The sequence below is a fragment of the Gossypium hirsutum genome, chromosome D07 (genome assembly GCF_007990345.1).
Source record: "Gossypium hirsutum isolate 1008001.06 chromosome D07, Gossypium_hirsutum_v2.1, whole genome shotgun sequence".
Taxonomy (NCBI): domain Eukaryota; kingdom Viridiplantae; phylum Streptophyta; class Magnoliopsida; order Malvales; family Malvaceae; genus Gossypium; species Gossypium hirsutum.
This window is the reverse complement of record NC_053443.1, coordinates 6100388-6127541: the sequence shown is the minus strand read 5'-3', so window position 1 is coordinate 6127541 and position 27154 is coordinate 6100388. Positions and strand designations below refer to the sequence as shown.

At 29.5% G+C, this 27154-nt stretch overlaps 2 protein-coding genes across 3 annotated transcripts; both read right to left on the bottom strand.

Moving 5' to 3' along the window:
* Positions 1-3982: 3982 nt before the first annotated feature.
* Positions 3983-6030, bottom strand: LOC121219306 (probable WRKY transcription factor 43). 2 transcript variants are annotated; one of them, XM_041097227.1, is made up of 2 exons: positions 5679-6030; positions 3983-4373 (listed from the first exon to the last, which is right to left on the bottom strand). In XM_041097227.1, the coding sequence occupies exons 1-2, from the start codon at positions 5984-5986 to the stop codon at positions 4196-4198; spliced, it is 486 nt and encodes a 161-aa protein (XP_040953161.1). In that variant the 5' UTR covers positions 5987-6030; the 3' UTR covers positions 3983-4195. The 2 variants fall into 2 exon arrangements, with proteins under 2 accessions (XP_040953161.1, XP_040953162.1); XM_041097228.1 differs by having other exon boundaries at positions 3983-4370.
* An 8455-nt stretch (positions 6031-14485) lies between these two features.
* LOC107953570 (uncharacterized) lies at positions 14486-15604 on the bottom strand. Its single transcript, XM_016888914.2, has one exon. The coding sequence runs from the start codon at positions 15445-15447 to the stop codon at positions 14815-14817; it is 633 nt and encodes a 210-aa protein (XP_016744403.1). The 5' UTR covers positions 15448-15604; the 3' UTR covers positions 14486-14814.
* Positions 15605-27154: the final 11550 nt, after the last annotated feature.

The following is a 27154-nucleotide window of genomic DNA, read 5'->3' as shown; positions in this document are numbered from 1 at the left end:
TGTGACAACAACGCTTCGACAAAACTCGAAAAATTTAATCTTGGCTTTTTACTCCTAGATATCTCTAACCTTTTAACCTGGTGAAGTCTAAACAATAGTCCTGCTTCAGGTTCCTGTATTATTTAGAACTTTCTAGAGTAATATGAAAAAAAAACTTTCCTTGTGAAAGTTTTATTAGTCCATTAATCGTTATTCTAATGCGACATGCTTGCGGAAAGATCATAACGATGGATAAAGAAACGAGTTTAAAAGAGGAATTGACCAGAAACACTTATATTGAAAAAGAATGAAGTGTTTTGGAAACAACAAATTCAATACAAATGCTATGAACAAGTGCCCCAGATATCTTTGCTTGAATTTACCTATACAACATTCTAAAAACCCTTCTGAATTCAATACGTGTCTAGGAGGTTCACAGTACTTTGTTGATGCCCCAAGATGTCGTACATTCCTTTTTGCCGATTTAAGTACAACAAGATCACCATGTGCTTTAATCAACATTTGAGCCGCCCTTGTCGGGTTTTCAACTCAAATCCACAGTGGAGTCGCCAAGCTGTCGAAACCATTTTTTGAAAACAAAAATTTAGTTGTCGACTTTAAAAATAAAACTGGAGTCGCCACCGATCCTTTATTAAGGTGTGATCGGCTCACCTTAAAAATTATTTTGGTCTACGAATTTTGAGAAAACGAGTCCGGGAGTCAGTTACGCACGAGGAAGGGTTAGCACCTTCGTAACACCCAAAATCGGTACCAAATTGATCATTTAATGTCTTAGTGTCGAATGTTAAAAAGATTTCTAAAATCAGCTCAAATGATGAAATTTGAAAAAGGATAATCAATTGTTCAAGTCATGTAAAGAAATCGAGTCCCAATACGTTAAGGTACAATTCCTCATAATCCCCGAACTTTGAATATCACTTTTATTTTATGTGAAAATCTTCATTTTGAGAAAGTAACATGCCACACCCAATGCGTTAAGTTCCCAAAAATGATTTTTATACACATGCATTTTGAATAAAGAATATCCTCGGTTATTTAAGATTAACAAAGAAAATCAGAACCCAATACGTTAGGGCTCAATTTCCCTCGAAAATCCCAAACTTCGAATATTGCTTTTATTCAAAAAAAAAACCTTTGAATCAAGAAAATAACTTTGATGTATGGTTAAAACCAAACTATATTTTCAAAAAGGGTATGTTAAAAAATAATGTACAATATGATACAAATATTTTAATTTAAAGCATTTATGACTAAATATTTATAAATATATATATATACAAGTACAATATACAAGTAAATTTACAAATATGTGTACACATATATTTAATACGCATATACAAGGATACATATAAAAAAGATGGAATGGAGTGTATCAATCAAAACTAATAAAAAATGCATGTATATATATTTGAAAATCGTGAAAATAAAATAAAAATATAAAAGTATGTATATGTATATGTATATATATATTTACAAAATCAAAAAAAAAGTATATATATAATATAAAGTATATATAAGTTAAGAAAATAGAATAAAAATATAAGGAAAAACGTATTTATAAATTTATGCATGTATTTATAAAGGCTTAAAATTATATACATATAAAAATAAAATATACATATATATATATTACATATAAAAATAGGCGTATATATGTATGAAAATATGATAGTTAATAATATAATAATAATTAATAATGGTATAATGATAATAGCATAAAAAATAATAATAAAATAACTGATAAATGAACTAAATTGAACTAAAACAGAAAAAGCGGCGCAAATTTGAAATAAATTTAAAAAAAAACTAATTTGGATACGCGCCCAACAATGGAGGACTAAAAGCGAAATTAACCCCGTCCATAAAATGTTGTGCAGTGATGGACTAAATTGAGACAGAAACAAAATGTGAAGCTAAAATTAAAAGAAATAAAAAAGGATTTAATTGAAGTGCGCCACAAAAAGGAAGGACCCATAGCGAAAATATCCCATTTAAAGGCAGAACATGCGGATCCTCCTGGGTGAAACGGCGCCGTTTTTGTAACACTATTTAAATCAAAATTTTCCCTTTAAAATTTGATAGCCCATTTTTAAAACAAAAAAAGAATGCTGCCCCTCTTTTGCTCTGCTAGGGTTTCGACCCTAGCAATCATGCGCCGCCATTCGTCAGCCTCCCCACCCAAAGCTCCGATGACGGCGGGGATGGTGGTGGCACGACGACCTCGACGAACAGGTAAGTGATTCCCTTCTTTTCTTTGTTGTTTTAGGCAAAATAAAATGAGAAAATAAAAGAAAATAAAAAATATATATATATAAGCAAAAAAACGATGAACACTTCAAAGTAAGAACAAAAACCTTCGAAAAACAAATTTCCTCTGTATTTCTCTCTATTTTTGTATTTCTTTACACCACCTCCCCCTATTTACATATTGAAGTTGGCCTTTTATAGCCAAAATGGAAATGAAAACATGAACAAAATAAAAAGAAATCTATATTATTGCCCGATTTTTTTGCTATTCTGTTTTGTTCCTTTTTCTTTGTTGTATTTTTGTTGCTGCAGGTACGGTGAGCAAGGCGTGGCGCGCGGGGAGGAGCGGCGCACGTGGAGGAGGCTTGCTCCGCACCTTGCGGCGGCTGGAAAGGGAGGCTCTTTAAGGTTTCTGTGTTTTTTTTTGTTTTTTGGGCTAGGTTTAGTTTGGGTCAGTACTATTGGGCTAAGCTTGTAAATGGGTAATTTTGGGCCCATTTATTTGTTTGGGCCCGGGCATATTTGGGCTCTACATAATATTTTGAAAAATCTTGTTTAAATCATATAAATTTAATAGAGATATGTAATTATTTGATAAAGGATTTATTAAACTTTAATGTAGCAAAAATAGAAAAATTATTTTAAATATTTGAAAAAAAATTATATACTGATAATAGTGATATGGAGAAAAGTAAAATGAATTGAAACAAAACGATTTAAATAAAATGCTCACAATGTAAAGATTCAAGAATAATATTAATTTTATGAAGAATTTCGAGTGTTGGCCTGATGGTTAGAGTGTTCACCGTTCCAGATGTGACATAGAGTCGAGTCGTGCTAATTGCGTTGCTATTAGGGTTTTACCTTCCTCTTATAATTCATAAAAAATATATATTAATTTTACCAACATCAATACATGTTAAAACTTTAATAAACTATTTATAAGGTGAAATGCATTTATCTCTTTTGTTTTTCATTTTATTGGTTACTTAGGTTTATATTGTTTTTAATAATATTTTATTAATTTTTCATGAAGTAATTGAAATCAATTGTGTTTTACAATTCACACAAAATTAAACATTGGTAATTAATAAAAAGTGTATATGATTATGTTTTTTTTAATATTTATTGAATTATAAATATTAATAATTAGTAATAGAGTCCATATTATTTTAATATTATAATTGCTGAGATTTCAATCAAAGATGGAAATTCAATTTTTCATAAGGAGAATCTTGATAGTTTGAAGCATCAAGAAAGAAAAAGAGGACACAAATATATAAAAGCTTTATGGCATGATACGTACGAGAAGGGATTGTATGGAATTGTGATTTTACGTTATCTCTATTCCTTTCTAATAGGAAAATGATAAATCAGATTTTTCCTCTTGATTTTTAACATTTTTAGTTGGATTTAAATTTTTTGAGGAGAAAAAAAGCTAAAAATCAGGAGGAAAAATATGATTTGTTATTTTCCTATTGAAAAGGGATAGGAATGACATGGAATCACAGTTTCATACAATCTTTTCTCTGCGACGTACTCAAATTCTAAAATTGATCTTTAAATTTCAAAATGTTATAATTAAGTTTTTAAGTACCAATATTTTATCAATCAGATCATTTTAAAAATTTAGTTGTCAACTTAGACATTACATATGCCAGCTTCTGATCTTATGCAGAGACCAATTTCAGCACATGACATAGCGCTATTAAAAGTTGAAGAAAGAATGTGATTAATACAACGTTGATATTCTGATGATATTTTAAAGTTTGAGATCAATTTAAAATTTGAGACATAATTTGAGTACAGTCTTGTGCAATTAACCTATATATAAAAAGCATATCTTCAATATTTTCATGGTGAAGAGTATGGTAGACATTTATAACACTACAAGCTAAAGATGCAGAGAAAGTCTTAATCTTGGATAATGAATTAAAAAGAGAATTATTTATAAAGGATTGTAGGTTTGGATCTGTTTGAGGATGTGTTCAAAGTTTTCAAACAATTTTTCCACCGGATGGGTGTGTATCCCTTCATAAGTAGTCACCACAATTTCATCATCTTTTGAACTTCGTTGCACTTGTTTCTTCACATTGCACTCTTTATGTGTACACCTATAATAACTTCTGCAATTCAAGAAAAAAACACAACCAAAATGGAGATGATTATTCATGGAAAATTGGGTTTTTTTTTATAGCTATGTTACTTGAACTTGAAAAAGAGAATCTAGAGGTCGGTTTTTGTCTTTATACTATGTTTAATTTGAGATTTTGTCATAATTTTTTTTTCATTATCAAAACTATCATCATTCGTTTTACAATTTGAACTTGATCATGTTCAAGTCGGAATTTTCCCGACAATTATAATGAACACTATCCAAATGCCTAAGTAAAATGTCCTTTACAATTTCTCCGAACTACTTGTTGATTAATTTGTCATGATTTTATCTTTTTACTATTACTAATGTTTTAATTCAAATTATTAATAGGATTAAAAAAATTCAATTGGTACCTATTGTATAATTCTTTTAGAAAACTCTAACTTAACCATTTTTTAAGTGAAATTAGAGGTGTTCATCATGATCGGGCCTAAGCATGATATTAATATATTTTATACTTGCCCAAACCCAGCCCGACATGAAATATGAGCCTAAAAGTTATATAATATATAAAAATAACATAATATAAAGTATTATAAATTTAAAAACGAGTTGAGCCGGGCTCAGGCCTTAAATGTTCAAGCTTGAGCATGACTCATATTTTAAATGGACCTAATTTTTTCCTAAGCTCATTTTTCGAGCCTAATATTTTACCTAAACTCTTTTAAATTTCGGGTGGACCTTCGGACCTAAACGAATAACCCGGTCCATCAACATGTCTAAGCGAAATCATGCTAATCAAAATCTTTATTTCCTAAAACTAATTTACCACTTAAAAACAATCTAGCTCAACCTCAAATTTGGACTACTCAGTTAACTAATAAATTCTTTTAACTGAATTAGCGATTTTGATTAAACCAATTGAAATATAGAGATTAATTCCTTAAATTCATGATTTGGTGTGTATTTTTTAAAATAAATACGAGATTATGGCTGAATGAAAAAAATTTATATAAAAATATATTTATAAAAAATTGATTTAATAAATAAATGAAGTTTTAGTTGAAATGATAAATACATTAAAAATTATGATGTTTTAGGTTAAAATATATTTTCCTAGATTTCACATTATTTAAAATTTAAAAAAAATCCTTAAAGTGATGTTTATTATTTTATAAAAGAAAAAGACTGACATTAACTCAATAAGGCACTTACTAAAAAAATATTAACTCTATTAGTGATATAGTTTAAGACATAACATTAAATCAGACTAAATCTCTAAATTAAGTATAATATATGGATGAATTTGACGAAATATAGATAATAAAAATACCTTGGGAATTTGCTGTTTTTAACAGTTTTTTGGCCATATTTCCTCCAACGATATCCATCATCAAGAATATCAACATGACTCCTTGTTTGAAATGCATATTTGTGTTTCTTCATCACCTCTTTTTTGTCACCTTTCTTCCCTGCAACTTCCCCTTCATTCTTGTCAATGGAGGCATCCATATTCTTACATGTATTTACACCATTGTTGCTTTGCAAATAACTTCGTTGTTGATGATGATGATTCGCCATGGTTAACGATGATGGTGAAGCTGAAGATCCATCGGAGAAAACTATGGAGTAATTCTCCATCGAAAGAAAAAATGAATAAAACTAATTAAGCTGCTATTATTATTATGAAGATATATATATATAAACTGGAAATTCAGAAGGTGGTGGAAGTGTGTATATAGGTAAAAAAGAGATTATTTTAAGGGGTAAACTACACCCAAGGTCACTAAATTATTAGAAAATTTACATTTTGGTCATTCAACTTCAAAAAGTTACTAAATTATTAAGTCTTTAGGCTGTTAAAATCGTTGTTGTATGGCATTCTTTGTTCGCACCGCTTGCATCAATTGAAAGGTCTATCATCTATTTTCTTCTACAATTCAATTTTCTTTTCATGAAATAGCTTTGAACGTTAAGAATCTTCGAACTAAAATCCAAACAGCTTTTTTCTCCGATTTTCGATACTGACTGTTAATTGACTTGGATCTAAGATATATTTTTCTACTTGTCAATGGGTATTGATCCACCATACTGTTGAATCATTATTTGGAGCTTGCTAGCGAGATTTTTAAAAGAAAAAAAAACTTAATAGCCTAGTGACTTAAATAAAGCTTTTTAAATAATTTAGTGATTATTTTGTAATTTTTAAAGTTAACCAACCAAAAACATAAATTAAAAAAATTAATTACACTATATCCGAGAAATATTTAGGGGAAAAAAAGGTCGGCGGCGTAATGGCCATTGGCCAACGTATTAAAGTGACTGAAATTATACTAAATGCATGGACCGGTGTGGAGGCTAATCGTTCATGCATGAATGCGCATCCTTCTACAAAGAGACAAAGTGGAGTCGTAAACGTTACGTAAACTTAACTTTACCATCACAATATAAGTACAAAATTATCTAATAGATAATTCTAATTTTGATTAAATTATGATGTTAGTCCCTGTATTTAGCAAAATTTGAGATTTAGTTCCTATATTTGAAAAAGTTAAAATTTGTGAATTTAGAAATTTGATTAGTCAAACTTATAATTAAAGTATTATATTATATATATAATACTAAATGAAATGGAAGAAAGTATTAGTCAAAATATTAAACTAAGCTTGACATCCATGAAAATCGACATTAAGGAAAATAGAAAAATTATTCAAACAGACTTGTACACACCCACAGAAAAAAAATATTGTCGTCCCCTCCCTAATCCCAAAAGCTCAGTGGTCAGAATTTTATACTAACCTTCACACCCCTCTTAAAAAAACCTATTTTCAAACATAACTTTTAAATTACTTATCTCCAGAATTAATTAAATTTTCGCTATATTCTGATAAAAAAAAGTAATTTTCATATCATAATTATATATTTATATAATTTTGGAAATGTAAATAATTAATTTTATAGGATTTTTTATTGCATTTTCTAGCTTTGTAATTTAGATAATTTCAAAAAAATGATATCTCCAAAAATTATCTTCAATTTCCATGTTTCCTGCTTAAACTAGGAAGATAAAGATGATCTCTTTTCGAGTGGCATACTCAAAATTAATTTCTTCCATCGCTTAAAGTTTTGAATAAGTTTTTGCATAAAAAAGTAATTACTTATTTTTAATTTCCTCAAAATTCAACATGTATTGTTAATGCTAGACATGTTAAAGGGTTAGGTTATTCGCTCAAGCCTAAAAATCAACTTCAATTATAGAAAGGTGTAGGTAAAAATATTATGCCTAAAAAATAGGCTTAGACAAAAAAATAAGATTTGTTTAAAATATAGCATTCTATGCCCAAGGTCGACCTGACTTGACCCTTCTTTTTAAGTTTGTAACATATTATATTATGTAATTTATAACACATAAAAATATATAATAATATAATGTAAACATATTTTAAAAAATGTTAAGTTGCTCATATATAGTTTTTTCATAAAAAAATATATAATCATTGAATATTAAATTTAAAATTATATAAATATTTTTCAAAAAATTTAAAATATGGGTAGACTTAGGAAATATGTTGGGCCCATATTTTGGATCAGGTCAGGTTTGAGTAAATATAAAATCTGTTAATATCATACTTAAATGTGACCTAAGTCTAACCCAACCCATGAATAGTTCTAGTTTACACTAGAGGTGATCGTGGGTTGGACTACTCAGCTCGGCCCGACGGCCTACCCGAAAAATGGGAGGGTTCGGATAAAAATATAGGCTCAAAATATGGGTTTGGGCAAAAAAAGAGGCCCGTTTAGAAAACGGGCTGGGCCTCGGGTAAAATTTTTTTGGCCCAGGCCCGACCCAAATTATATATTAAATATATATTTTTTATTTTTAATCAAATATATATATTTTGCAGGTTTTTGATGCTATTTTGGTGTTGTAAAATTTAATATGGATCGGGCCGGGCCAGGCTCGGGCTTAGCAATTTTCTTTTGGGCCGGACTTGGACAAATTTTTAGGCTCATGTTTTGGGCCGGGCCGGGCCCGAGCCTAAAAAATAGGATTAAAAATTTTTCTGGGCCCGACCCGGCCCATGATCACCTCTAGTGTACACTAATAGAACATCAAATATGATTTTTTTATTATTAAAATATATAAAATTTAAAAAAAGTGTGAAACTTTCTTTTTTGAATGCAGTGTAAAACTGTTTTTTAATTCTATTAAAAATTGAAATATTTTATCTTAATACAAGCTACAACGATTGTTTTTTAAATTATTTAAAAAATTATTGAAATTTAATAAAATATATTAACACATAATATTGAGTGAAATTTAGCATAATATAAAAAGGATAATATAAATTTTGGTTATTTAACTTGGTAATGAGGTTCACTTTAGTACATGTATTTTTTAGTCTATTTTGACACTTAAATTTAATAACTAGGTCCATTTTAGTCCCTGAATTTAAAAAATATAAAAGTTTGATGATGTGCACTATGAGATTGTGCCACATCATCACTTGAAAATTAATTGAATTAGTGATGATGTGGTATAATATCAAAGTGCCAAATTTAGTGTTTTAATAACCAGACTAGTGATTGAACAGGTCAAACTGGTTTCCAATTCAACTAGTTCGGCCGCCGAACCAACAATAATTAAATAACTAATTAAAAATCTTTAAAAAATAAAAAAATTACTAAACCGGTTCAACTGTTGATTTTTGTCCCGATTTTTTATATTTACTAATTTCAAATAGTTTTTATTCAAATTAATATATCTGTCAGTGCTCGACCCGTTCGATTTGGTTTTGTTACAGTAACATTAATCATATCAGCAAATCTTGATAGGATCCAAGTTGAACAACAAAAATATCTCTAAACGTTATATTATCCCTGTCAAAGAAAAGAAAAGAGGAGAGAATTAAAATTGACAAGTTTAGAATTGAATGTTTGGTGGTTGATGTTGAAGAGTTGGGTGCGACATAATTACTGTTTGTTTCACCCAAATTAGCTATCAAAGGACTTATTTCAAAGTTAGGCAATGATGATGACAGATGATATTAACTTTCAAAGTAATATATGAATGGGGAAATATACGTAATGCTCCTTGTCAGCTTAGACTTTAGCAACCTAACCTAATATATGAGAGAGAGAGAAGAGCGTTTGAAAGAAAAGGGTTAATGTACTATTTGGCAAGGTTGTCGGAATTGAACTAGATCAATCGGTAATATTAGGAATTGATTATCCAAAAAATGGGATTGAATCAATTAATTCGTGAACTGGTATGAATCGATTGAGCTGAGCTAAAAACCAATTCAACTGGAACTTTTTCAAAACTTTTTTTTATATTTTTAAAATTTTTGATGAATTTATTATAATTTATTTAATAAACCATTAATTTAATTATAATAAATTATTTTTTAATATTTGAATTTAGTTTTAATGTGAAATTTATTTCTTTATTTAAAAAAAATCTATTTAAGTACCTATATTTGATTTTCATTATAGAACTTTGTAACTAAATGATGTTAACTTTTTTTTTTACGTTGCACAATAAATATTTGATGCACGGCAACAATGGTATCAAAATTTAAAAATGTATAAAAAATCGAAAACAATTATTAGAAAATAAAATTTATAAAAGAATTTTATAAATAAAAATCAGAATATAAAAATATACGTTAAAAGTTAAAAAGTTATAGAAATTAAATAAAAAATTAAAATACATCTATAATGTTTTATAAAAAAATATTTAAAAATAAAAAAATAAGTTTTAATAATTTTTATAAAAATTATTAAAATAAAAATCATGAAAATATTCATTCACCACATAAAAAGTTTCTATAATATTTTTAAAATAAAAATAAATATAATTTTTAGATTTTTATACATTTTTTTAATTTTCAGATAGTAACTCATTGTGACATATTGGTCATGTATCAAATATTCATTAGACCATATAAAAAAAAGGTTTACATCGTTTTATTTGAGTAACAACTAAGAGTCATTTCTTTGTTGATTATAACTTCTAACCCTATATATTTTGAAGTGTTACAATATATAAAATAATCATTTACTCATTGAATGATTTAAGTCACCATGATATGACCACTAGCTAGGTTTCATTTACTTCAACCACATAATCCCTTTAAGAGGATACTCATGACTCTTTATTCAAGTTATAGTTACACCGTCTATAAGTAAAACTATATCATGTATAAGTTATATATTCAATGTATCAACCTTTTGCTTACTACTTTGAGACACATTGGTTATGAGTACATTGAAGTAAACAATTTATACATATAAATTCATTCACTTACTCAGAATTAAGGCAAGCAAACAATGAACACATCAAGAAAATTGATCTTTAAATGGATTTAAGATTAATTCATCTTAGGTCTAGTCCAATGCGTTCTCAATCCCAACTAATACATCTATGTCTCTACTCGAAAGACAATTCTGCTCCGATGGCTAAGACAAATTATCTCCTCTTTTGACTTTATACACATAATAACCATAGCACGAGTCACTTGTTCACCATGATTTTATGGACTATACACTTTAAATTTAGTTTACCAACTAACATAAGTTATCTTTTGCATATAATGGCAATAACAACAATTCTAAAAGGAGAATGTTGTGAAAGATGTTGAATTTGATGAAGGTCGAAGTTGAGGGTAACCTTTGGCTAAGTGCTAGAGATGTTAACATAATCAATAAGTCAAAAGGGAGCTCAAATTTTAATGGTTCACAATTTATTACTTCGAACATGTTGGAGTTTATTGACTGTTAGAACAACTTGGAGTTGACTGACCATCCATATGTTAGCCCCCTTTACACTTGATGTAATGAAAGAAGTGTTGAGTCCCTCTCAAGGAAGTTGGATAAGGTGATGATAAAACCTCATTGGTATGATAGTTTTCCAACTTCTACAATAGAGTTTGATGGTCACTAAACTAACTATAATTACGACAAAGGCAAGTGCACCTATCGATCCATAGTATAGTTATGGTGAGTAGAGAATATCGTATCCAAGAGAACTAAAAGTACTAGTAATTACTATTTTTCTATTATTTAGCCGACCAATTGGGATGATTGTTTTAATCTAAATTTACTAATCTAAAGTAACTAAGAACGTGAAAGAGAATGAATTAGGAAAATATTTGAAGATAACCAAAGAGAAAGACAATACCCAGGAAAGAATCCACCTAGACTTCACTTATTATTCCAAATCTGAATTAAATAATTTATTCACTTGTGTCTTGATCCGTAGAAATCCCTAAATTATGTTAATATCTCTTTCGAGAGTAAGAACAACTGACTTTAGGTTGATTAATCGAAATCTCTTTCTAATTAACACCCCTATTGTCGCATTAACTCGATCTATAGATTCCCCTATTAGATTTGACTCTAATCCGATAGATTTATGTTGTCCTATTTCTAAGATTGCATGCAACTCCACTCAATTATGCTAGATCTACTCTTAAACAGAGACTTTTGCTCCACTGAAATAAAAACATTAAACATGAATTAATATCCCTAAAATATTAAAACACGAAATAATCATACATAATTGAGAACAAGAATCAAGTATTTATCATGTAATTCAGAAATCAAATAATAAGATTCGTTATAGGTTTCATCTTCCTTAGGTATCTAGGGAATTTAGTTCATAATCTGAAAAGAAAACATCTCGAAGTTAGAAAAACTACAAGACATAAGGAAATTCAAATAAACTTCAAAAAGAAGTTAAAAGGAGATTTTCAATCTTGAAGGAGATCCGCTTCTGAGTTGGCTCCGATGGTGTTCTTCGAGTAATTTCTTCAATCTTCTTTGCATGTCCCATTAGGTCCTCTTATCATATGTATTTATAAACTTTAGAATGCTCAGAAACCCTAAAAATTGAGTTTTTTTCGCGTAAAAGGGAAATAGGATGCCAAATCATCAGGGACAGGCACATGGGCGTGTGGCCAGCCCGTGTGGCTCACACGGGCATGTGCCCAGCCTGTGTGGAAATGCCCAGGCCGTGTGGATCCTGAAAACAACTTTTTTTTGTCCGATTTTGGCCCGTTTTTCGCTCATTTCACTTCTCTATGCTCACCTAAGGATAGAAACATGAATTTAAAGGATTAGGAGCATCAAATTCACTAATTTACATAATAAATCATCCAAAAACGCGTTAAGAATGAGATTAAAAACATGTTACTTTTACAATTTATCAGAGTTCTTACTGTTGGAAAAAAATGGTTTGAAAATGGTTTCCTTGCACAGCAGAAAATAAAAATTTTGAAAATTAACCCGATTTGTGATATTTATAGCAATAAACCCTAGACCGAAATCGTACTTGTGTTTTCGGATAGACGAATCTTTGTCATTATTGGCTTTCAACCAAATAATCTTCTCTGTTGTTCTCATACCATGAATTGCTTCGAGTGTGGGCTCGAATGATTTGAATCAAACACAGAACTAGAAATGATTTTTTTCTTTAATGTGAAAACGAAAATTTTTCTCAAATAGAAACCGGCAAAATTGTTATTCCGAAAAATATATTTAATTATTAAAGAATAAAAGTCTCTCAATTTTAAGACAGAATAACGATATCTTAAAGTCATGTAAATAGCCTTACGAGTGCCATCTATTTATAGGGAGAGAAGGTAGAACATTTATTGAATTGTAGAAGTTTATTTCAACTAGTAAAACAAAATCCTAGTTCAACTAGGATGTAGTGGGCGACAACCTTAGTTCATAATACTAGGGTTTGTCGTCCCACCTTATAACTTAAGGGGCTTTTGGGCCTCTTCCATATTGAGTCCAATTACAAATATTTACCGGACTTTTAACCCGGTACTTTATAATTTGATCCAACCTAATATTTATTTTTCTATTTCCCAAAAAATAAAGTTCAATATATTTCCAACTAAATAATTTTCTCAACCAAATGCTAATTCTATTAAAATCATGACGATTTTACCATAAAAGAATCGATGAGAAAATATATTTAATATTTCTGTATTCAACGGTTCACAATGAGCAAATGATTTATTTCCATTTTTGAACTTCATTTAATTTGAAAAACATAAATTCATTTTTTAGGTCATTTTGGAGAAAACCTTAATTATTTTCAGATGTTTCCTATTTCTCCATTTCTATTTATTTTTGTAACGATCCAAAAGTCAGTGGTGCCGAAAAATATGGTTTCGGAATCCTATTTTTGATGTTCGAGTCTGTAAGGTTAATATAAAAATATATTAAGGTTTAGTCCTTTAATTTTATTGAATTGATAGTTAATTAAGGTATAATGACTAAGTTGTATTCGCAACTATAGCTTTAGAATTGGACAAAGGCTTAAGGAGTTATATAGAAATGAAACCAAGGTCTAAAATGGTAGATATACCATTTTAGAATATAATGGACGGTTGGTAATATGTTTTCTTAAAATAATATTAAAGTTTTAAATTAAATTATTATAAAATGTATAAAATAATAATAATAATAATAATAATAATAATAATAAAAGAAAAGAAAAAAAGGAAACGGAGAAAGAAGAGTAGGGTTGAAGCTCAAAAACTTTCTGTACTTGCATGATCGGAAATTGTACTAAATCAAAATAATTGGGAAAAAGATAAAGTCATTGAATAGTCCTTAAAAAGTTCAATTTATTTGTTTATTTAATCAGGTAAATTTATATGACATGATTGTATATTTAACTTATGAATTTGTGTATGTCTAATAGTAATTTTGAAATGTTTATAATTTAGTATAATTACGAATGATCCGATTCATAGATAAGTCTAATCTCAACACTATAGCAAACTTATTTGCTTCTTTTTAGATGAATAAGAGTACACTGAAAGACATTTCTTGCCACCAGCAAAATCACCTCAGCACCACTTTTGCTTTACTTTCTAAAAGCACTTTAAATGGGAAAACTATTTTGTTTTGTAATGCTTGGAAATTTAAATAAAAATTTATCAAAAATATAATGAAAATATGAATTAAGAAATTAAGAAATCATCATATATCTCATTTTTAAAATATTAATTAAAAACACTCGTCAACATTCACTATCTATATGTCAAACAATTATGTTAAAAATTAAAAATTAAAATATTAAATATTAATACCAAAAAAGTACACAAAAACCAGAAACAAGAAAGAGTATTCTCCTGAAATGAGTTTTCCAGAATTTACTCAAAAGAATGACATATATTTCGTTTAAAATTGAAATTAAGGCAATGCAAATTGTGATTTAATCAAAATACTTTTTATAGTTCAGGTCAGCTACACAATATATGTTCTTAGCTACAATTCACTACCAATTTTAGACCCTTAAACTCTGCAACTGATTTGACTGACTAATACAGACCCAAAAAATATAAATTTTCAGGTGACATTGGAGAGAATCTTTAATTCCAAACAGCTGGAAAGTGAAGAAAAATTTTCTCTAGAAAAATAATAAAAAAGAAGAGAAAATTTCACTAGATACTAGTACCCCACAGGCTCCAGAAACGAGAGTTTAATAACCCTACCACATCCGGTAAAACCTTCCTGGCCAAACCCTTATGGCTAACTCCACCCCCACCACCGGCTACGGCGGCCGCCACCTCCATTTCCAGTTTTCCCTCAGCCACTTCATCGTTACCCTTACTTTCAGTCTCTACCAACCCTTCACTTTCATTAGGTTCACAAATGTTATTAACCATTATTACCTTCTCTTTCTTCCTCGAAGCTTTCCATTGTTTCTTTGGGGTTGCTTCATTTTGCACCAAATGGTCTTCAAAAGCTTCAATAACTTGATGAATGAGGTCCCTATTGGGTGAAGAATCCCACCTATGCCAAAACCTGGTGTAACACTCAAAACACCCACATTGAAAAAGTGGGGCTTTGTTATTACCTTTCTTGCACTTGTTCTTGGGTTGATGGGTTAAAATAAAGGACCTTGTTATCATGTAAGCCAATACTTCTTGGTCTTGTGGTGGTAAAGTTGAGGCTAATGCTAGAATTGCCATTGGGAAAAGCTTGAAAACTGAGTTACGGTCTTTGTATGAAGACGGTGGTGATGAAGAAGGTGAAGAAGGATGGACCCTTCTGCCTTTCTTTTTGACCTCCATTGTTGAAGAAACCTAAGGATTGGGTGGGTGGGTGTGTTCGGATTGGGAAGAAAGAGAGAGAGGATGGTGTTGTTTCTTGGGTGCGGTTCGAGACTCAAGACTGCGTTTGAAAAAAATCAAATCAGACCGGTTGGCTTAATTATGTAAGTTGAATGAAAAAATTTGATCATCAATTATTGCCCTTTATAATTTTTTAAATCTTTAAATCCAACTAAAAATAAATATAAGTGTACTTAAATCTAAACATATTTTATAACTTAAATTTAATATTTAATTTAGTTAAAATTATTAAACGAATTAATTTTGTAAATATAATTTTGTTTTTTCATGAATATTTTTAATGTTTTAAATATATGGGTTTAACTTTTGATTGGATGTTTTTCACAATGGGGAACCATATACAGAAAATAATGAAAAGAAAGTTTGTTTTTATTATATATATTGTGTTCTAGGGTTTTGGGAATGGGATACATTTCAACTTTAAAAAAATCTATACTTAATAGTTTAAGTAATAAAAAAGATCCTTTTTTATATTAGGTTTCAATAATGTAGATTATCACTTTACTAGTTGTCCTCCAATTCCTCTTTTCATTAAATTAAGGAGAAAAGGGTTTAATAATTATTGCATCAACTAATTGGATTGACTAAATATGCCCTAATCAAGTTTCAGGCTATTATTCTCAGTAAGAGACAAATGACTTAAACCCTTAGGTAGCGTTTGGTTCGTTGTATTGGATTAGAGGTGTATTGGATTAGAGGTGTAATAGCTAATCCACTGTTTGGTTGAATGTAATGGAATAGAGGCGTAATAGTAATCTTGTGTTTGGTTGAATGGAATAGAGGTGTAATAGCATAATGGAAAAAACTAAAATGACTAGAATACCCTTAGCATAAATTTGTTTTTGTAAATGATTATTGTTATTGTTATTTAAATTATAATAAGATTATTATTATCAATAATAAATAATTTAATCATATTTAAACATAATTATTATTAAATATATTTTAATTAAAATATATAATTTAATAAAATTCTTAATAATTAATATTCTTATATTAATTTACTGAAATCATAATATATGATACTGTAAAATATAAATTAACATAATTATCATTAAATATATTTTAATTAAAATATATAATTTAATGAAATTCTTAATAATTAATATTCTTATATTAATTTACTGAAATCATAATATATGATACTGTAAAATATAAATTAACATAATTATTATTAAATATATTTTAATTAAAATATATAATTTAATGAAATTCTTAATAATTAATATTCTTATATTAATTTACTGAAATCATAATATATGATACTGTAAAATATAAATTAACATAATTATTATTAAATATATTTTAATTAAAATATATAATTTAATGAAATTCTTAATAATTAATATTCTTATATTAATTTACTGAAATCATAATATATGATACTGTAAAATATAAATTAACATAATTATTATTAAATATATTTTAATTAAACTATATAATTTAATGAAATTCTTAATAATTAATATTCTTATATTAATTTACTGAAATCATAATATATGATACTGTAAAATATAAATTAACATAATTATTATTAAATATATTTTAATTAAAATATATAATTTAATGAAATTCTTAATAATTAATATTCTTATATTAATTTACTGAAATCATAATATATGATACTGTAAAATATAAATTAACATAATTATTATTAAATATATTTTAATTAAACTATATAATTTAATGAAATTCTTAATAATTAATATTCTTATATTAATTTACTGAAATCATAATATATGATACTGTAAAATATAAATTAACATAATTATTATTAAATATATTTTAATTAAACTATATAATTTAATAAAATTCTTAATAATTAATATTCTTATATTAATTTACTCAAATCATAATATATGATACTGTAAAATATTAATTAACATAATTATTATTAAATATATTTTAATTAAACTATATAATTTAATAAAATTCTTAATAATTAATATTCTTATATTAATTTACTCAAATCATAATATATGATACTGTAAAATATAAATTAACATAATTATTATTAAATATATTTTAATTAAACTATATAATTTAATAAAATTCTTAATAATTAATATTCTTATATTAATTTACTGAAATCATAATATATGATACTGTAAAATATAAATTAACATAATTATTATTAAATATATTTTAATTAAACTATATAATTTAATAAAATTCTTAATAATTAATATTCTTATATTAATTTACTGAAATCATAATATATGATACTGTAAAATATAAATTAACATAATTATTATTAAATATATAACTTGAAAATTATATTCTGCATAAACATAATTAACTTATACTAAGAAAAAGTTAGATGAAAATGAAATTGTACATCATAATCAATATGTTCAAAAGTTTTACAACATCAAAAAGTTTGAACATTGATATTTAATGGTGAGAAAGAAATCTTCTGACCCATTCCAATCGGGCAACAGAAGGTAAACTGAAGAAAACGATCATTTGAGTTGGACGATCGGGAATTTTACTCAAAGCATCATACCGCTGATCGTCGGTTAAACCTTCAATTGACCATAAGGCTGAATATAAATTTGAAGCTTTCTCTTCCATCTTTTCTTCAGACTTCTGCTGAACTACCACCTCGGAGGCAATACTCATACTGATTCTATCGCCAACGGCCTGGATTTTTTCCCCCAACAAGGTGGCAGCCTCCTCAAATGAAGCATACACATTATCACGAGCATCATATTTCTTTTTTCTCTTGTTTGAAGATGAGGAACCCCCTTGATCTCTATCTCCTCGCGGATCCATACCGGAAACATCCATGTCGTCTAAAGAGACGTCAGCTTCGCAGTCATAGAATGTGTTTCTCTCTTCATTCATATCTGTAGTACGATCATCCTCAGTATGTATTTCTTCAAGAACATCAGCAGCTGTTTGAGCGTCTTTCCCAGTTGCCCGATCTCTTGCGTATATGGCAGTAAGCTGGTTGTAGTAAGGGAAAGAACGATGTCTGAACTGAGAGGCTTCTTTGTGACTCTGAAAAAAACGAGGAAATCATATTAGTTATAAGTTTTGTAAAAAAGCAAATAAATACTTGAAATACATTTTACCTTAACATAGGATTCCCAAACTGCATCTTCAGCAACAACGAGCTGCCTATGCTCGTCCCAACCAAAACCGCTGTTGTTTTGACCATTAAGCATGTCGTAGACGACTGACCATTCCCTTTTTAAGCACCTAATCTGAGATTTAATATTTGGTCTCGCCTTCAACATTGCTCCTGGTAAAGCCTTTTCTAGCATTTTCTCTAGCTCGTTCAAATAACCGGCTTTGAATCCGGTATCAGCATTAAATGTTCCTACATTGTGCAAATCCACCATGCAAGAAACCAAGGCTGCATCCTCTTCTGGAACCCATTTTCTCTTGCTTCCTCGAGAAGCTTGAGAAGAAGCACCCGTTGGTGAAACACCTGACATATTGTTCTTAAAAAAAAAACAAATTAACATTATTTACTATTTTGAATATCATGAATCAAAAGGTGAACAATTTATAATATTATATCGGTAGTTCAATACTAAATTTAAATTTACAACACATGCTGAATGAAAAGATAATTAAATTATAATTCAACAAAGTTTAGTACAATACAGAATTTTAATCAAAGACCACCAAAGTTTCATAAACTAGATACATAAAATAACATCAACAAATCAATTCAAACTCAATTTGTCCCTAAACCTAATTAATTTCTAGATGTTTGCCATTCATCGAACATTTGGTTGGCTAGTTCTATCCTCCAAGTTGCCCAAGCATCTGATGGATGAATATTTGTGATATTCGGTTCATCGTCATCCACCACATTAGTAGGTAATCCTTCTCCCACCTCCGCTTCAATGGGATCAATACTCATATGGGTTCGAATAAAATTATGGAGCAAACAACATGCAATAATAATTCTATTGTGCACCCTTACAGGATAAAACGATGGACTCCTAAGTATTCCCCATCTAAGTTTTAATAAGCCAAAGCATCTTTCAATGACATTACGTGCTGAGGCATGTTTCATATTAAAAAACTCTTGCGGAGAACTTGGCTGATAACCCTGACGCCACTCGTTCAAATGATATCGCTGTCCTCTAAATGGTGCAAGAAATCCCTCACAATTTGTGTATCCAGCATCAACTAGATAATAACAACCTATAAAATAATTTTTTTAAAAATGATTAATTCAGCAAACAAAGTTTGATCTCAATGAATAATTCAAATTCCTCTAACTATACACTGTACCACGAGGAACTTTTAGTCCATATCTTCTACTAATGGCATCTCGAAGCACCCGTCCATCGGCAACTGAACCTTCCCAACCAGGAAGAACATAAACAAATTGCATCTCAGGTGTACAAACACCTAGCATATTTGTTGCTATGTCACCTTTTCGGGTTCGATATCTAGGTTTATCAACTGTTGGCACCCTAATCTTGATGTGGGTTCCATCAAGAGCACCTAAGCAATTCTATATCACATGATATAAAACCTTGAGTTAGAATAATTATGTCATTTTTAGTCAAGTAAATGTCGTACAAGCTATATATAAAACTCAGTCTAATACCTTAAACCATTTCCACCTTGTGTCAGAAGAATCGGCTGTAATTGGCTCCGACTTTTTAAATAAGACATCTTGTAAGCGTATGACAGTATTTAAAACACTATGAAAAGCTCTGCTTACAGTTTCCCCGGACCTTCTAAAGTGATGCTTGATAACTCGATTTTTCAGGTGATGGGATATGATATGTAAAAACATTGCTACTTGCTCATCAACAAGCATGTTTCTTGACGACTTCAATCCCCCTATCGATTCTAACATCTCACATAGTTTAAAAAAGGCAGTTCTATTCATCCTAACTTGTTCAATACAAGTCTCATCACTAGCATATACAAGCCTTTTCACATAATCCCGTTTTGCATAAAAATCTAAGGTATAAGACCTAATCCTTGGTCTATAAGTCTGTAGGCTAAGGCTGGCACCCATTCTAAATAAGAACCAAATCGCAATTCTACAGATTTCCAACCATAGTGTCAATGCAATACCAATTCTTCTACGCCTCTCACGTAGTGCAATTAAAGGCAGACGGGCCATTACTGCACCATATTAAAATTAGAACTCAGTATCAATCCCCTCACACTTTAGAGTAGCAAATTTTTTAAAATAAATATCGTATAAGATATCTTTTTCAATTAATAAAATAGATAATTCATTAAATTTTTGTTGAGATGTTGTTAATCTTCAGTAAGATTTTATCAATTTTAATTTTTAGAACATTTTCCCCGTTGATGCAACAAAAACATGAGTAATTAACATTAAGCGCATTTGAAAAAGGAACAAACTCTTTATGAATAATTATGTCAATTGAGTGTCATTTTATAATTTGATAATTTATTTAAAATAAGCATCGAAATTGGAACTTGATTGATTGTTTATATAAGTACCGAATTATATTTTAATTAAAATATGCAGATTTAATCTTAAATTTGGACATTATATAAGCATCGAAATTGGAACTTGATTGATTGTTTATATAAGTTTTAAAAATAGAGAGCTTATTATATAAAAAAGCCTTGTAAATTAATTCAATAATTATTTGAGTCTTTAATAATAACAACTATATTGTTTAAATATATTGTTTAAATTAAACCGAAAATAAATATTTCGGTTGAGACCATGGTGTTCATACAGTTGAATCACTCCAGGCTTCCATTTGAAGGGCGTGTAATTTAGTGAAATAGCTTTTACTCGAATAACGTTGTATTAAAATGTTTGAAGCAGTGGTTAATATGAGTTTGGTCAACTGCTGTAGGATGCATTTGTAAGCAAGTTTTAACTAAATGTTGATGCATAATTTATTGAATCCACTCATGAACAAGCATGATAAAAGAATGCGAAAAATTATTTTGGTAATTATTTCTTCTAAGGGAGCTTATAATGTTAGAACCATGGAAGAATGATTGAAATGACAATAGGTAATTATTTTGGTAACTTGGAGTGCTGCTGGTTTTATGTTCTGGTAATGTAATTTTTTATGGTAGAGTTAACAATCTTGCCAGTATCATATTAGAGAGAATTAAGTTAAAAGGCTCATAGTTCTTCAATACTAATCTCAGTAACAGTAAAAAAAATCAAATAATTTAATTGCAAAAAAACTTACAGTGACTCAGTGAATACAAGAGGCTTAGTTATGGGTGGAACAAGCAAGCCAAGGGACTAAGGGAGTAGTGCTAGTGGCCGGAGGCGAAGCAAGCAAGGGAGGTTGGGACTAAGAGGTGAAAATAAAAATACAATTTCAATAATAAAAAAAGAAGAAGAAAAAGTAAAGTAACACGTTTGAAGAAGTAAAACAACATGCCCATAACATAACGAATAAGAAACACATAAATAACATAACCCAACAAAGAAGAAAAAGCTAAATAGGAATATTTCATGATGTGTAATAGGAGATGACTAGCACTTCGAATTTAAAGGAATTTATGTTATTTGGTTTCATAGTTTAGGGATTCATCAGCTGACAGTTGGTCTAGATTATTGGTCCAGATATAACTTCACGAATGAGTTTCTATTTGGTTTCAAATAGAAAAATAGATGCTAAGTTGTCTGAATCTTAGGATCTTATCAACACTACCACACCTTACGCCAAGCAATGGATTGAGAAAGAGATACGAGACAGGAACAGACACTTCTGTGTTAGTTTTCCCATGAAATCAACAGAAGTAGTTGCACTAAGGGAGATAAAATGCATACTTAACAATGATCTGAACTAAATAATTTGAAAATTATCCACCAGCAAAAACAAATATTCCACTAGTATCAAGGCAACAAATTAAACTCATTGAGACATCATGGGAAGTAATTGAAGTCCTGTATATTTTTAAACATTTCATTTAGCCTACCATTAGAAACATCATGGGAAGTAATTGAAGTCCTGTATATTTTTAAACATGTTTCTAATGGTAGGCTAAATGAAAAAATGATGCGGTTTTATATTCCCAAGAAGGGTAAAAAGCCAATATTACTATGTTAAAGGCTACAAAATTATAAAGAATTAACATGTTTTGTGCACAAAGCCAAAGTTAGCTAACCTGATTTCTCCCGTGACAGCCCCACCTTTTCCAATCCAAGAGTTCTGAGCAGATACCTCAATCCGATCAGTTAATGAAGAAGTCACCTGATCAAGATAGACAAAGGGAGGTGCCACAACAACATCTGTTCGACAAACGGGAATATCAGAAATCTTCATAATATTTAACATGATATCAGTAAACCCAATGAATATAAAACTACATGGCATCTAAAATGCAATAAGCAAGTCTAGTTAAAAGAATCAAGAAACATCATACAAATTGCTTCCAAGAAAGCACGAGTAGCATTTGTCTAGGAGTAGAAAGGCATATGAACAATGATAAAAAGTTTGCAAATCTTTTAGCCACGAGCCAATATAAACCCCAAGCCAAATTCCATAATAGATTTAACATCTCACATGGATTGAAAAATAAAGGCTGTAAATTACCAACATCACTCTCCAACTTTGCGCTGTTCAGGTTAGAAACAAGCTTCGTGATGGAGTCTTTTGTTCCATTCTACAAGAACAAATGCACGTTATCAATAAGGGAAAATAAACAAGAGAATGAATGTCATAGAAATGCAACTGTTGCTACATACGAATAGAGCCCAACAATTACAGTGTGAAACCATACTGACAGGAAAAAAACACAAAAAATGTAATAACAAAATGAGTTAGAGTGCATGACAATCTCAAAGAACCTCAATATACAAAGAGACAGGTTTATTCCATTGGAAGATGTACAAAATTAACAATAAAAATAGAGCATTTTGATATACAGTAATAGAATGGCAAAAATGAAAATGAGGAGAGGGAGCTAAAAGAAAAGAAATCTGAACCGACATGAAAACACAACATTTGATTCAAAATTGAAAAAGTCTACAAAGCTAGGGACACAACAAACTTAAGAGACAAGTATTAGCTTGGAAGAAGATTCCACATCAATAAGCACAAAAAACTTTAAAGGAAGACCAAAAACCAAATCGAAAAAACACTTCAAAAGTGTTGGTGCGGTAACACATAGGTACTAACAAACATAAAACAGAGCCACGCATGATATTTGACACAAACCAGTGAGATTGGAAGCAAACCAAGAATGGACATAGAGATTAATTAATTAATGCTTCTTAAAAACATAGGGATTGGAAGCAAATCCCCCTTAAAAAATACCTGAAATTAGGTTAAAACTTCTGGGTCTGTTACAGAAAACAAAGAAAGAAAGGAGAAGCCTTTGTAAATTTTTACGAGAAAAATAGAAGCAGCTCTCTTCTTGCCTTTCTCTATGGCATGCTCGAGAAGAATTTGGGGCTACTGGCCGAAGGCGAAGCAAGCAATGAAGGAGATAAAGGAGAGACAAGGGGACAGAGGGCAAATTAGGGCGTGAAAACTAAAAACGGATGTAAACTGAGGAGAAGGCAGGGATTAGAAAACAGAGAATTTCGGGGATTAGGGGTGTAACGTATTAGGGGTGTATTAGGCAATACATTGAACCAAACATCTGCTTAAGAGGGGCTTAAGTGGGGCCCACGGATTAGGGGTGTATTGGCTAATCCAATACACCCAACGAAACATGGTGTTAGTTTGTCTTAGTTGTATGTATATTAGACAACAGCTTGTCGAGATTTCATATGTCATCTTTTGTCCAAGCTCTTTTTCTTAATGCTGCCCACGTTCATTTGTAAGAGATAGATTACGTAAGGTTCGATAAAGCAAATCAATCATACTTTTACATACAAATTTTATAACCACAGCCATTCTTTTTCATTTTATGATTTAAAATAACACTATATTCGGAAAGAAATTTAATTTTACATTTTTCAATCACTTATTGGTACTCTGGTTTCAAAAAGATAGAGATGATTAGTTTTTGTTTTCTTTAAAAATGTAAATATTTTATTGGAAAATAAAATTGAAATAATTAGGTGAAATTTTTGAAAAGAAAATGGGTTAAATTTTTTTCTTAGATCCTTATACTCTTTACAAATTTGGATTTTAGTCTCTATACTTCTATTTCTCATAATTTAGTCTCTCAATTTTTCATATCTCAAAATTCAAGTCAAACTACTAATACTGCTAATTCTTTTTTGTTAAATTTGCTCGTGTGACATTTTGAAATAAAAAAAAATTCACTTGCTAGCAAGCAATTAGAAAAATGGCATTGTAATGAACTTGAATTTAACAAAATAATTTCAATAGTGTTAATAGTTGGACTGGAATTTTGAAATTTGAAAAGTAAAGAGATTAAATTCTTAAAAATAAAAGTATAGAAACTGAATTTCAAATTTATAAAAAGTACAAAAACTTATGACATATTTTAAACTAAAAACATATTTTTGATATTTTAGCTAAAAATGCTTTCGAAAATTATAAAAGTAAAAAGATAAAAGATTTTGAATTTAATTGACTTCAACTTTTCTTTTATAATTTTTAAATTCCCCACTCATTTTATTTTATTATATTAGTAACATTTTCTTAAGCATCGTAACTTTATTATTTATCAACAATTATTTTATTTGATTGGTTTTGTTTATTTAAATTAATTTGATTTTTTATTAGAAAGATCAGAGTTTCATTAAGAACTTATGGAGGAGAGGATATTTGAACTCAAGCCAATAAATTTATTTCATACATTCTGATCTAAAATCATACTCTTTAGTCTGTCCACATGGTGAAATGTCAAAAAGCAAAAGAGACTCAAGGAAATTGGTATCATTCTCCCACATAGTGAAATTGTGTGTGAATATTATAAGAACAATCCTGAGCAATTATATAAATTCGGATAAATCATTAGTTCGACCTATCAAGGCATACCAAACTCTAAGACAATCGGTCTCAACAAGCACATTATCAAAACCGTGCGATGGTAAACATGACAGAGCCTCCCTGGCAGCCATGACGTCCGCAATACTACGGTCCATCCACTGCTGCCAGTAACCTGAAATCCCTCGAACAATAGCGGCCCAACCAGTTGCATTCTCATTATCGACAGTAGCAGCATCAACATTACACTTAATCTGACCAAACGGTGGCTTTGACCAACCGAAATCAACAGCTGGAGATAATGGTGCATCTACCTGCACCCTATCTAACGGGCAGACATCCACTCCTATAGATGAAATTCGCAAAATACAGCACTTGGGTGGCCGAAACATGGTAACTGAGTATATGAGATATTAACAACTGCCAGCTGACAAACATCACGTGCAAACTAACACCCCAAAAGTACATGCACAAAATCCTCGTATTGGCCACAACAAACAGAACCAGTCAACAAATTAACTCCCCTATGTATCAAATTCGCATTACAAGGGACAAAACCCCGTAAGCAATGCCACACAAATTTCTGTTCTTTCGAAGGTAGTAAACGAGTTCACCGCGAGTTTATAACCAGAGCTCACCATGTACCTACTACCAACCTTATTGAAATTCCATATTTGACAGTTCGGATGCTAATGAAGACTAATTAGAAAACATAATACCCGCTATGCATATATGGAGATAAAAGCCCCTCCACGAGATTCATGTCCCATGAGCTATCATTACCACCCACTAGCTCATTCACCATCATATCCTTTAAGCCTTGAAGTGGTATCGAATCAACATAAAAATTATCTTCATCACAAATCCATGGTTTTAATATTAATATTATTTTTTCTCGATTCAAACTCGAAATATTATTTAGAAACATTAAACTTCTCATCTCTTCATTCAATAGTTTTCCTTTGTTTTAATATATCCAAATTCAAATCCGATGAAACATTTTTTCACAATTCACACCATGTTCTTCCTTTTTAATACTCAAATTCGAAATTTTATTTAAATACTTCTCAATTCAACAATCACATCATTTTACCTTTTACATGCAATGAATGACATTGAGCCACTTTGGCAATCCACCAAGTTTGAAGTGGATCAGTACTATTTATATGATTTGGAAGTTATCCTTGTCCTATTTTAACCTGTTCTACCATTTTGATGTATTATTTTGCGAGTCTTGTATTATTGGTTGAAGAGTAAGTTGTACTTTTTTATTACACAACTCGCTAATTTAATTATTGTACATTTAATTTTGAAGTGTAAAATTTTAAACATCATACCTTTAAATGTTAAAAATTCCTTACTTTTCGTATTTTAAAATGACATAAAAAAAAGAAAATGAAATTTAGTATTTTAAAAAATACAAAAAAATTAATTTGTTCAATCTTTTCCACTTCACTTCTCAATATGATAAGTCAACGCATTTTACATTTAAAATTACCGATGTTTGGAAGTATAGAGGTACAAGTGCTTGCTAAAATCCCTGAGGAGTTTTTTTTTTTTTTATAAATTTGAGATCGATAAAATAGTTGAGTGTCCAATTGTAATTATTTAGTATAGTTGGTTAGTTTTATTTATACACCAAAAGAAAATTACCAATGTTTGTAATTTTATCTGTTTGTATAAAAATTATATATATAGATAAATTAAATTGCTAACTTTTTTAGTAAAAAGATTAATTTGCTCTTAAGCCTATAATATAGGGACCTGTAAAGAAATTTAACCTTTACAAAAAAGATGGAACTTCAGTT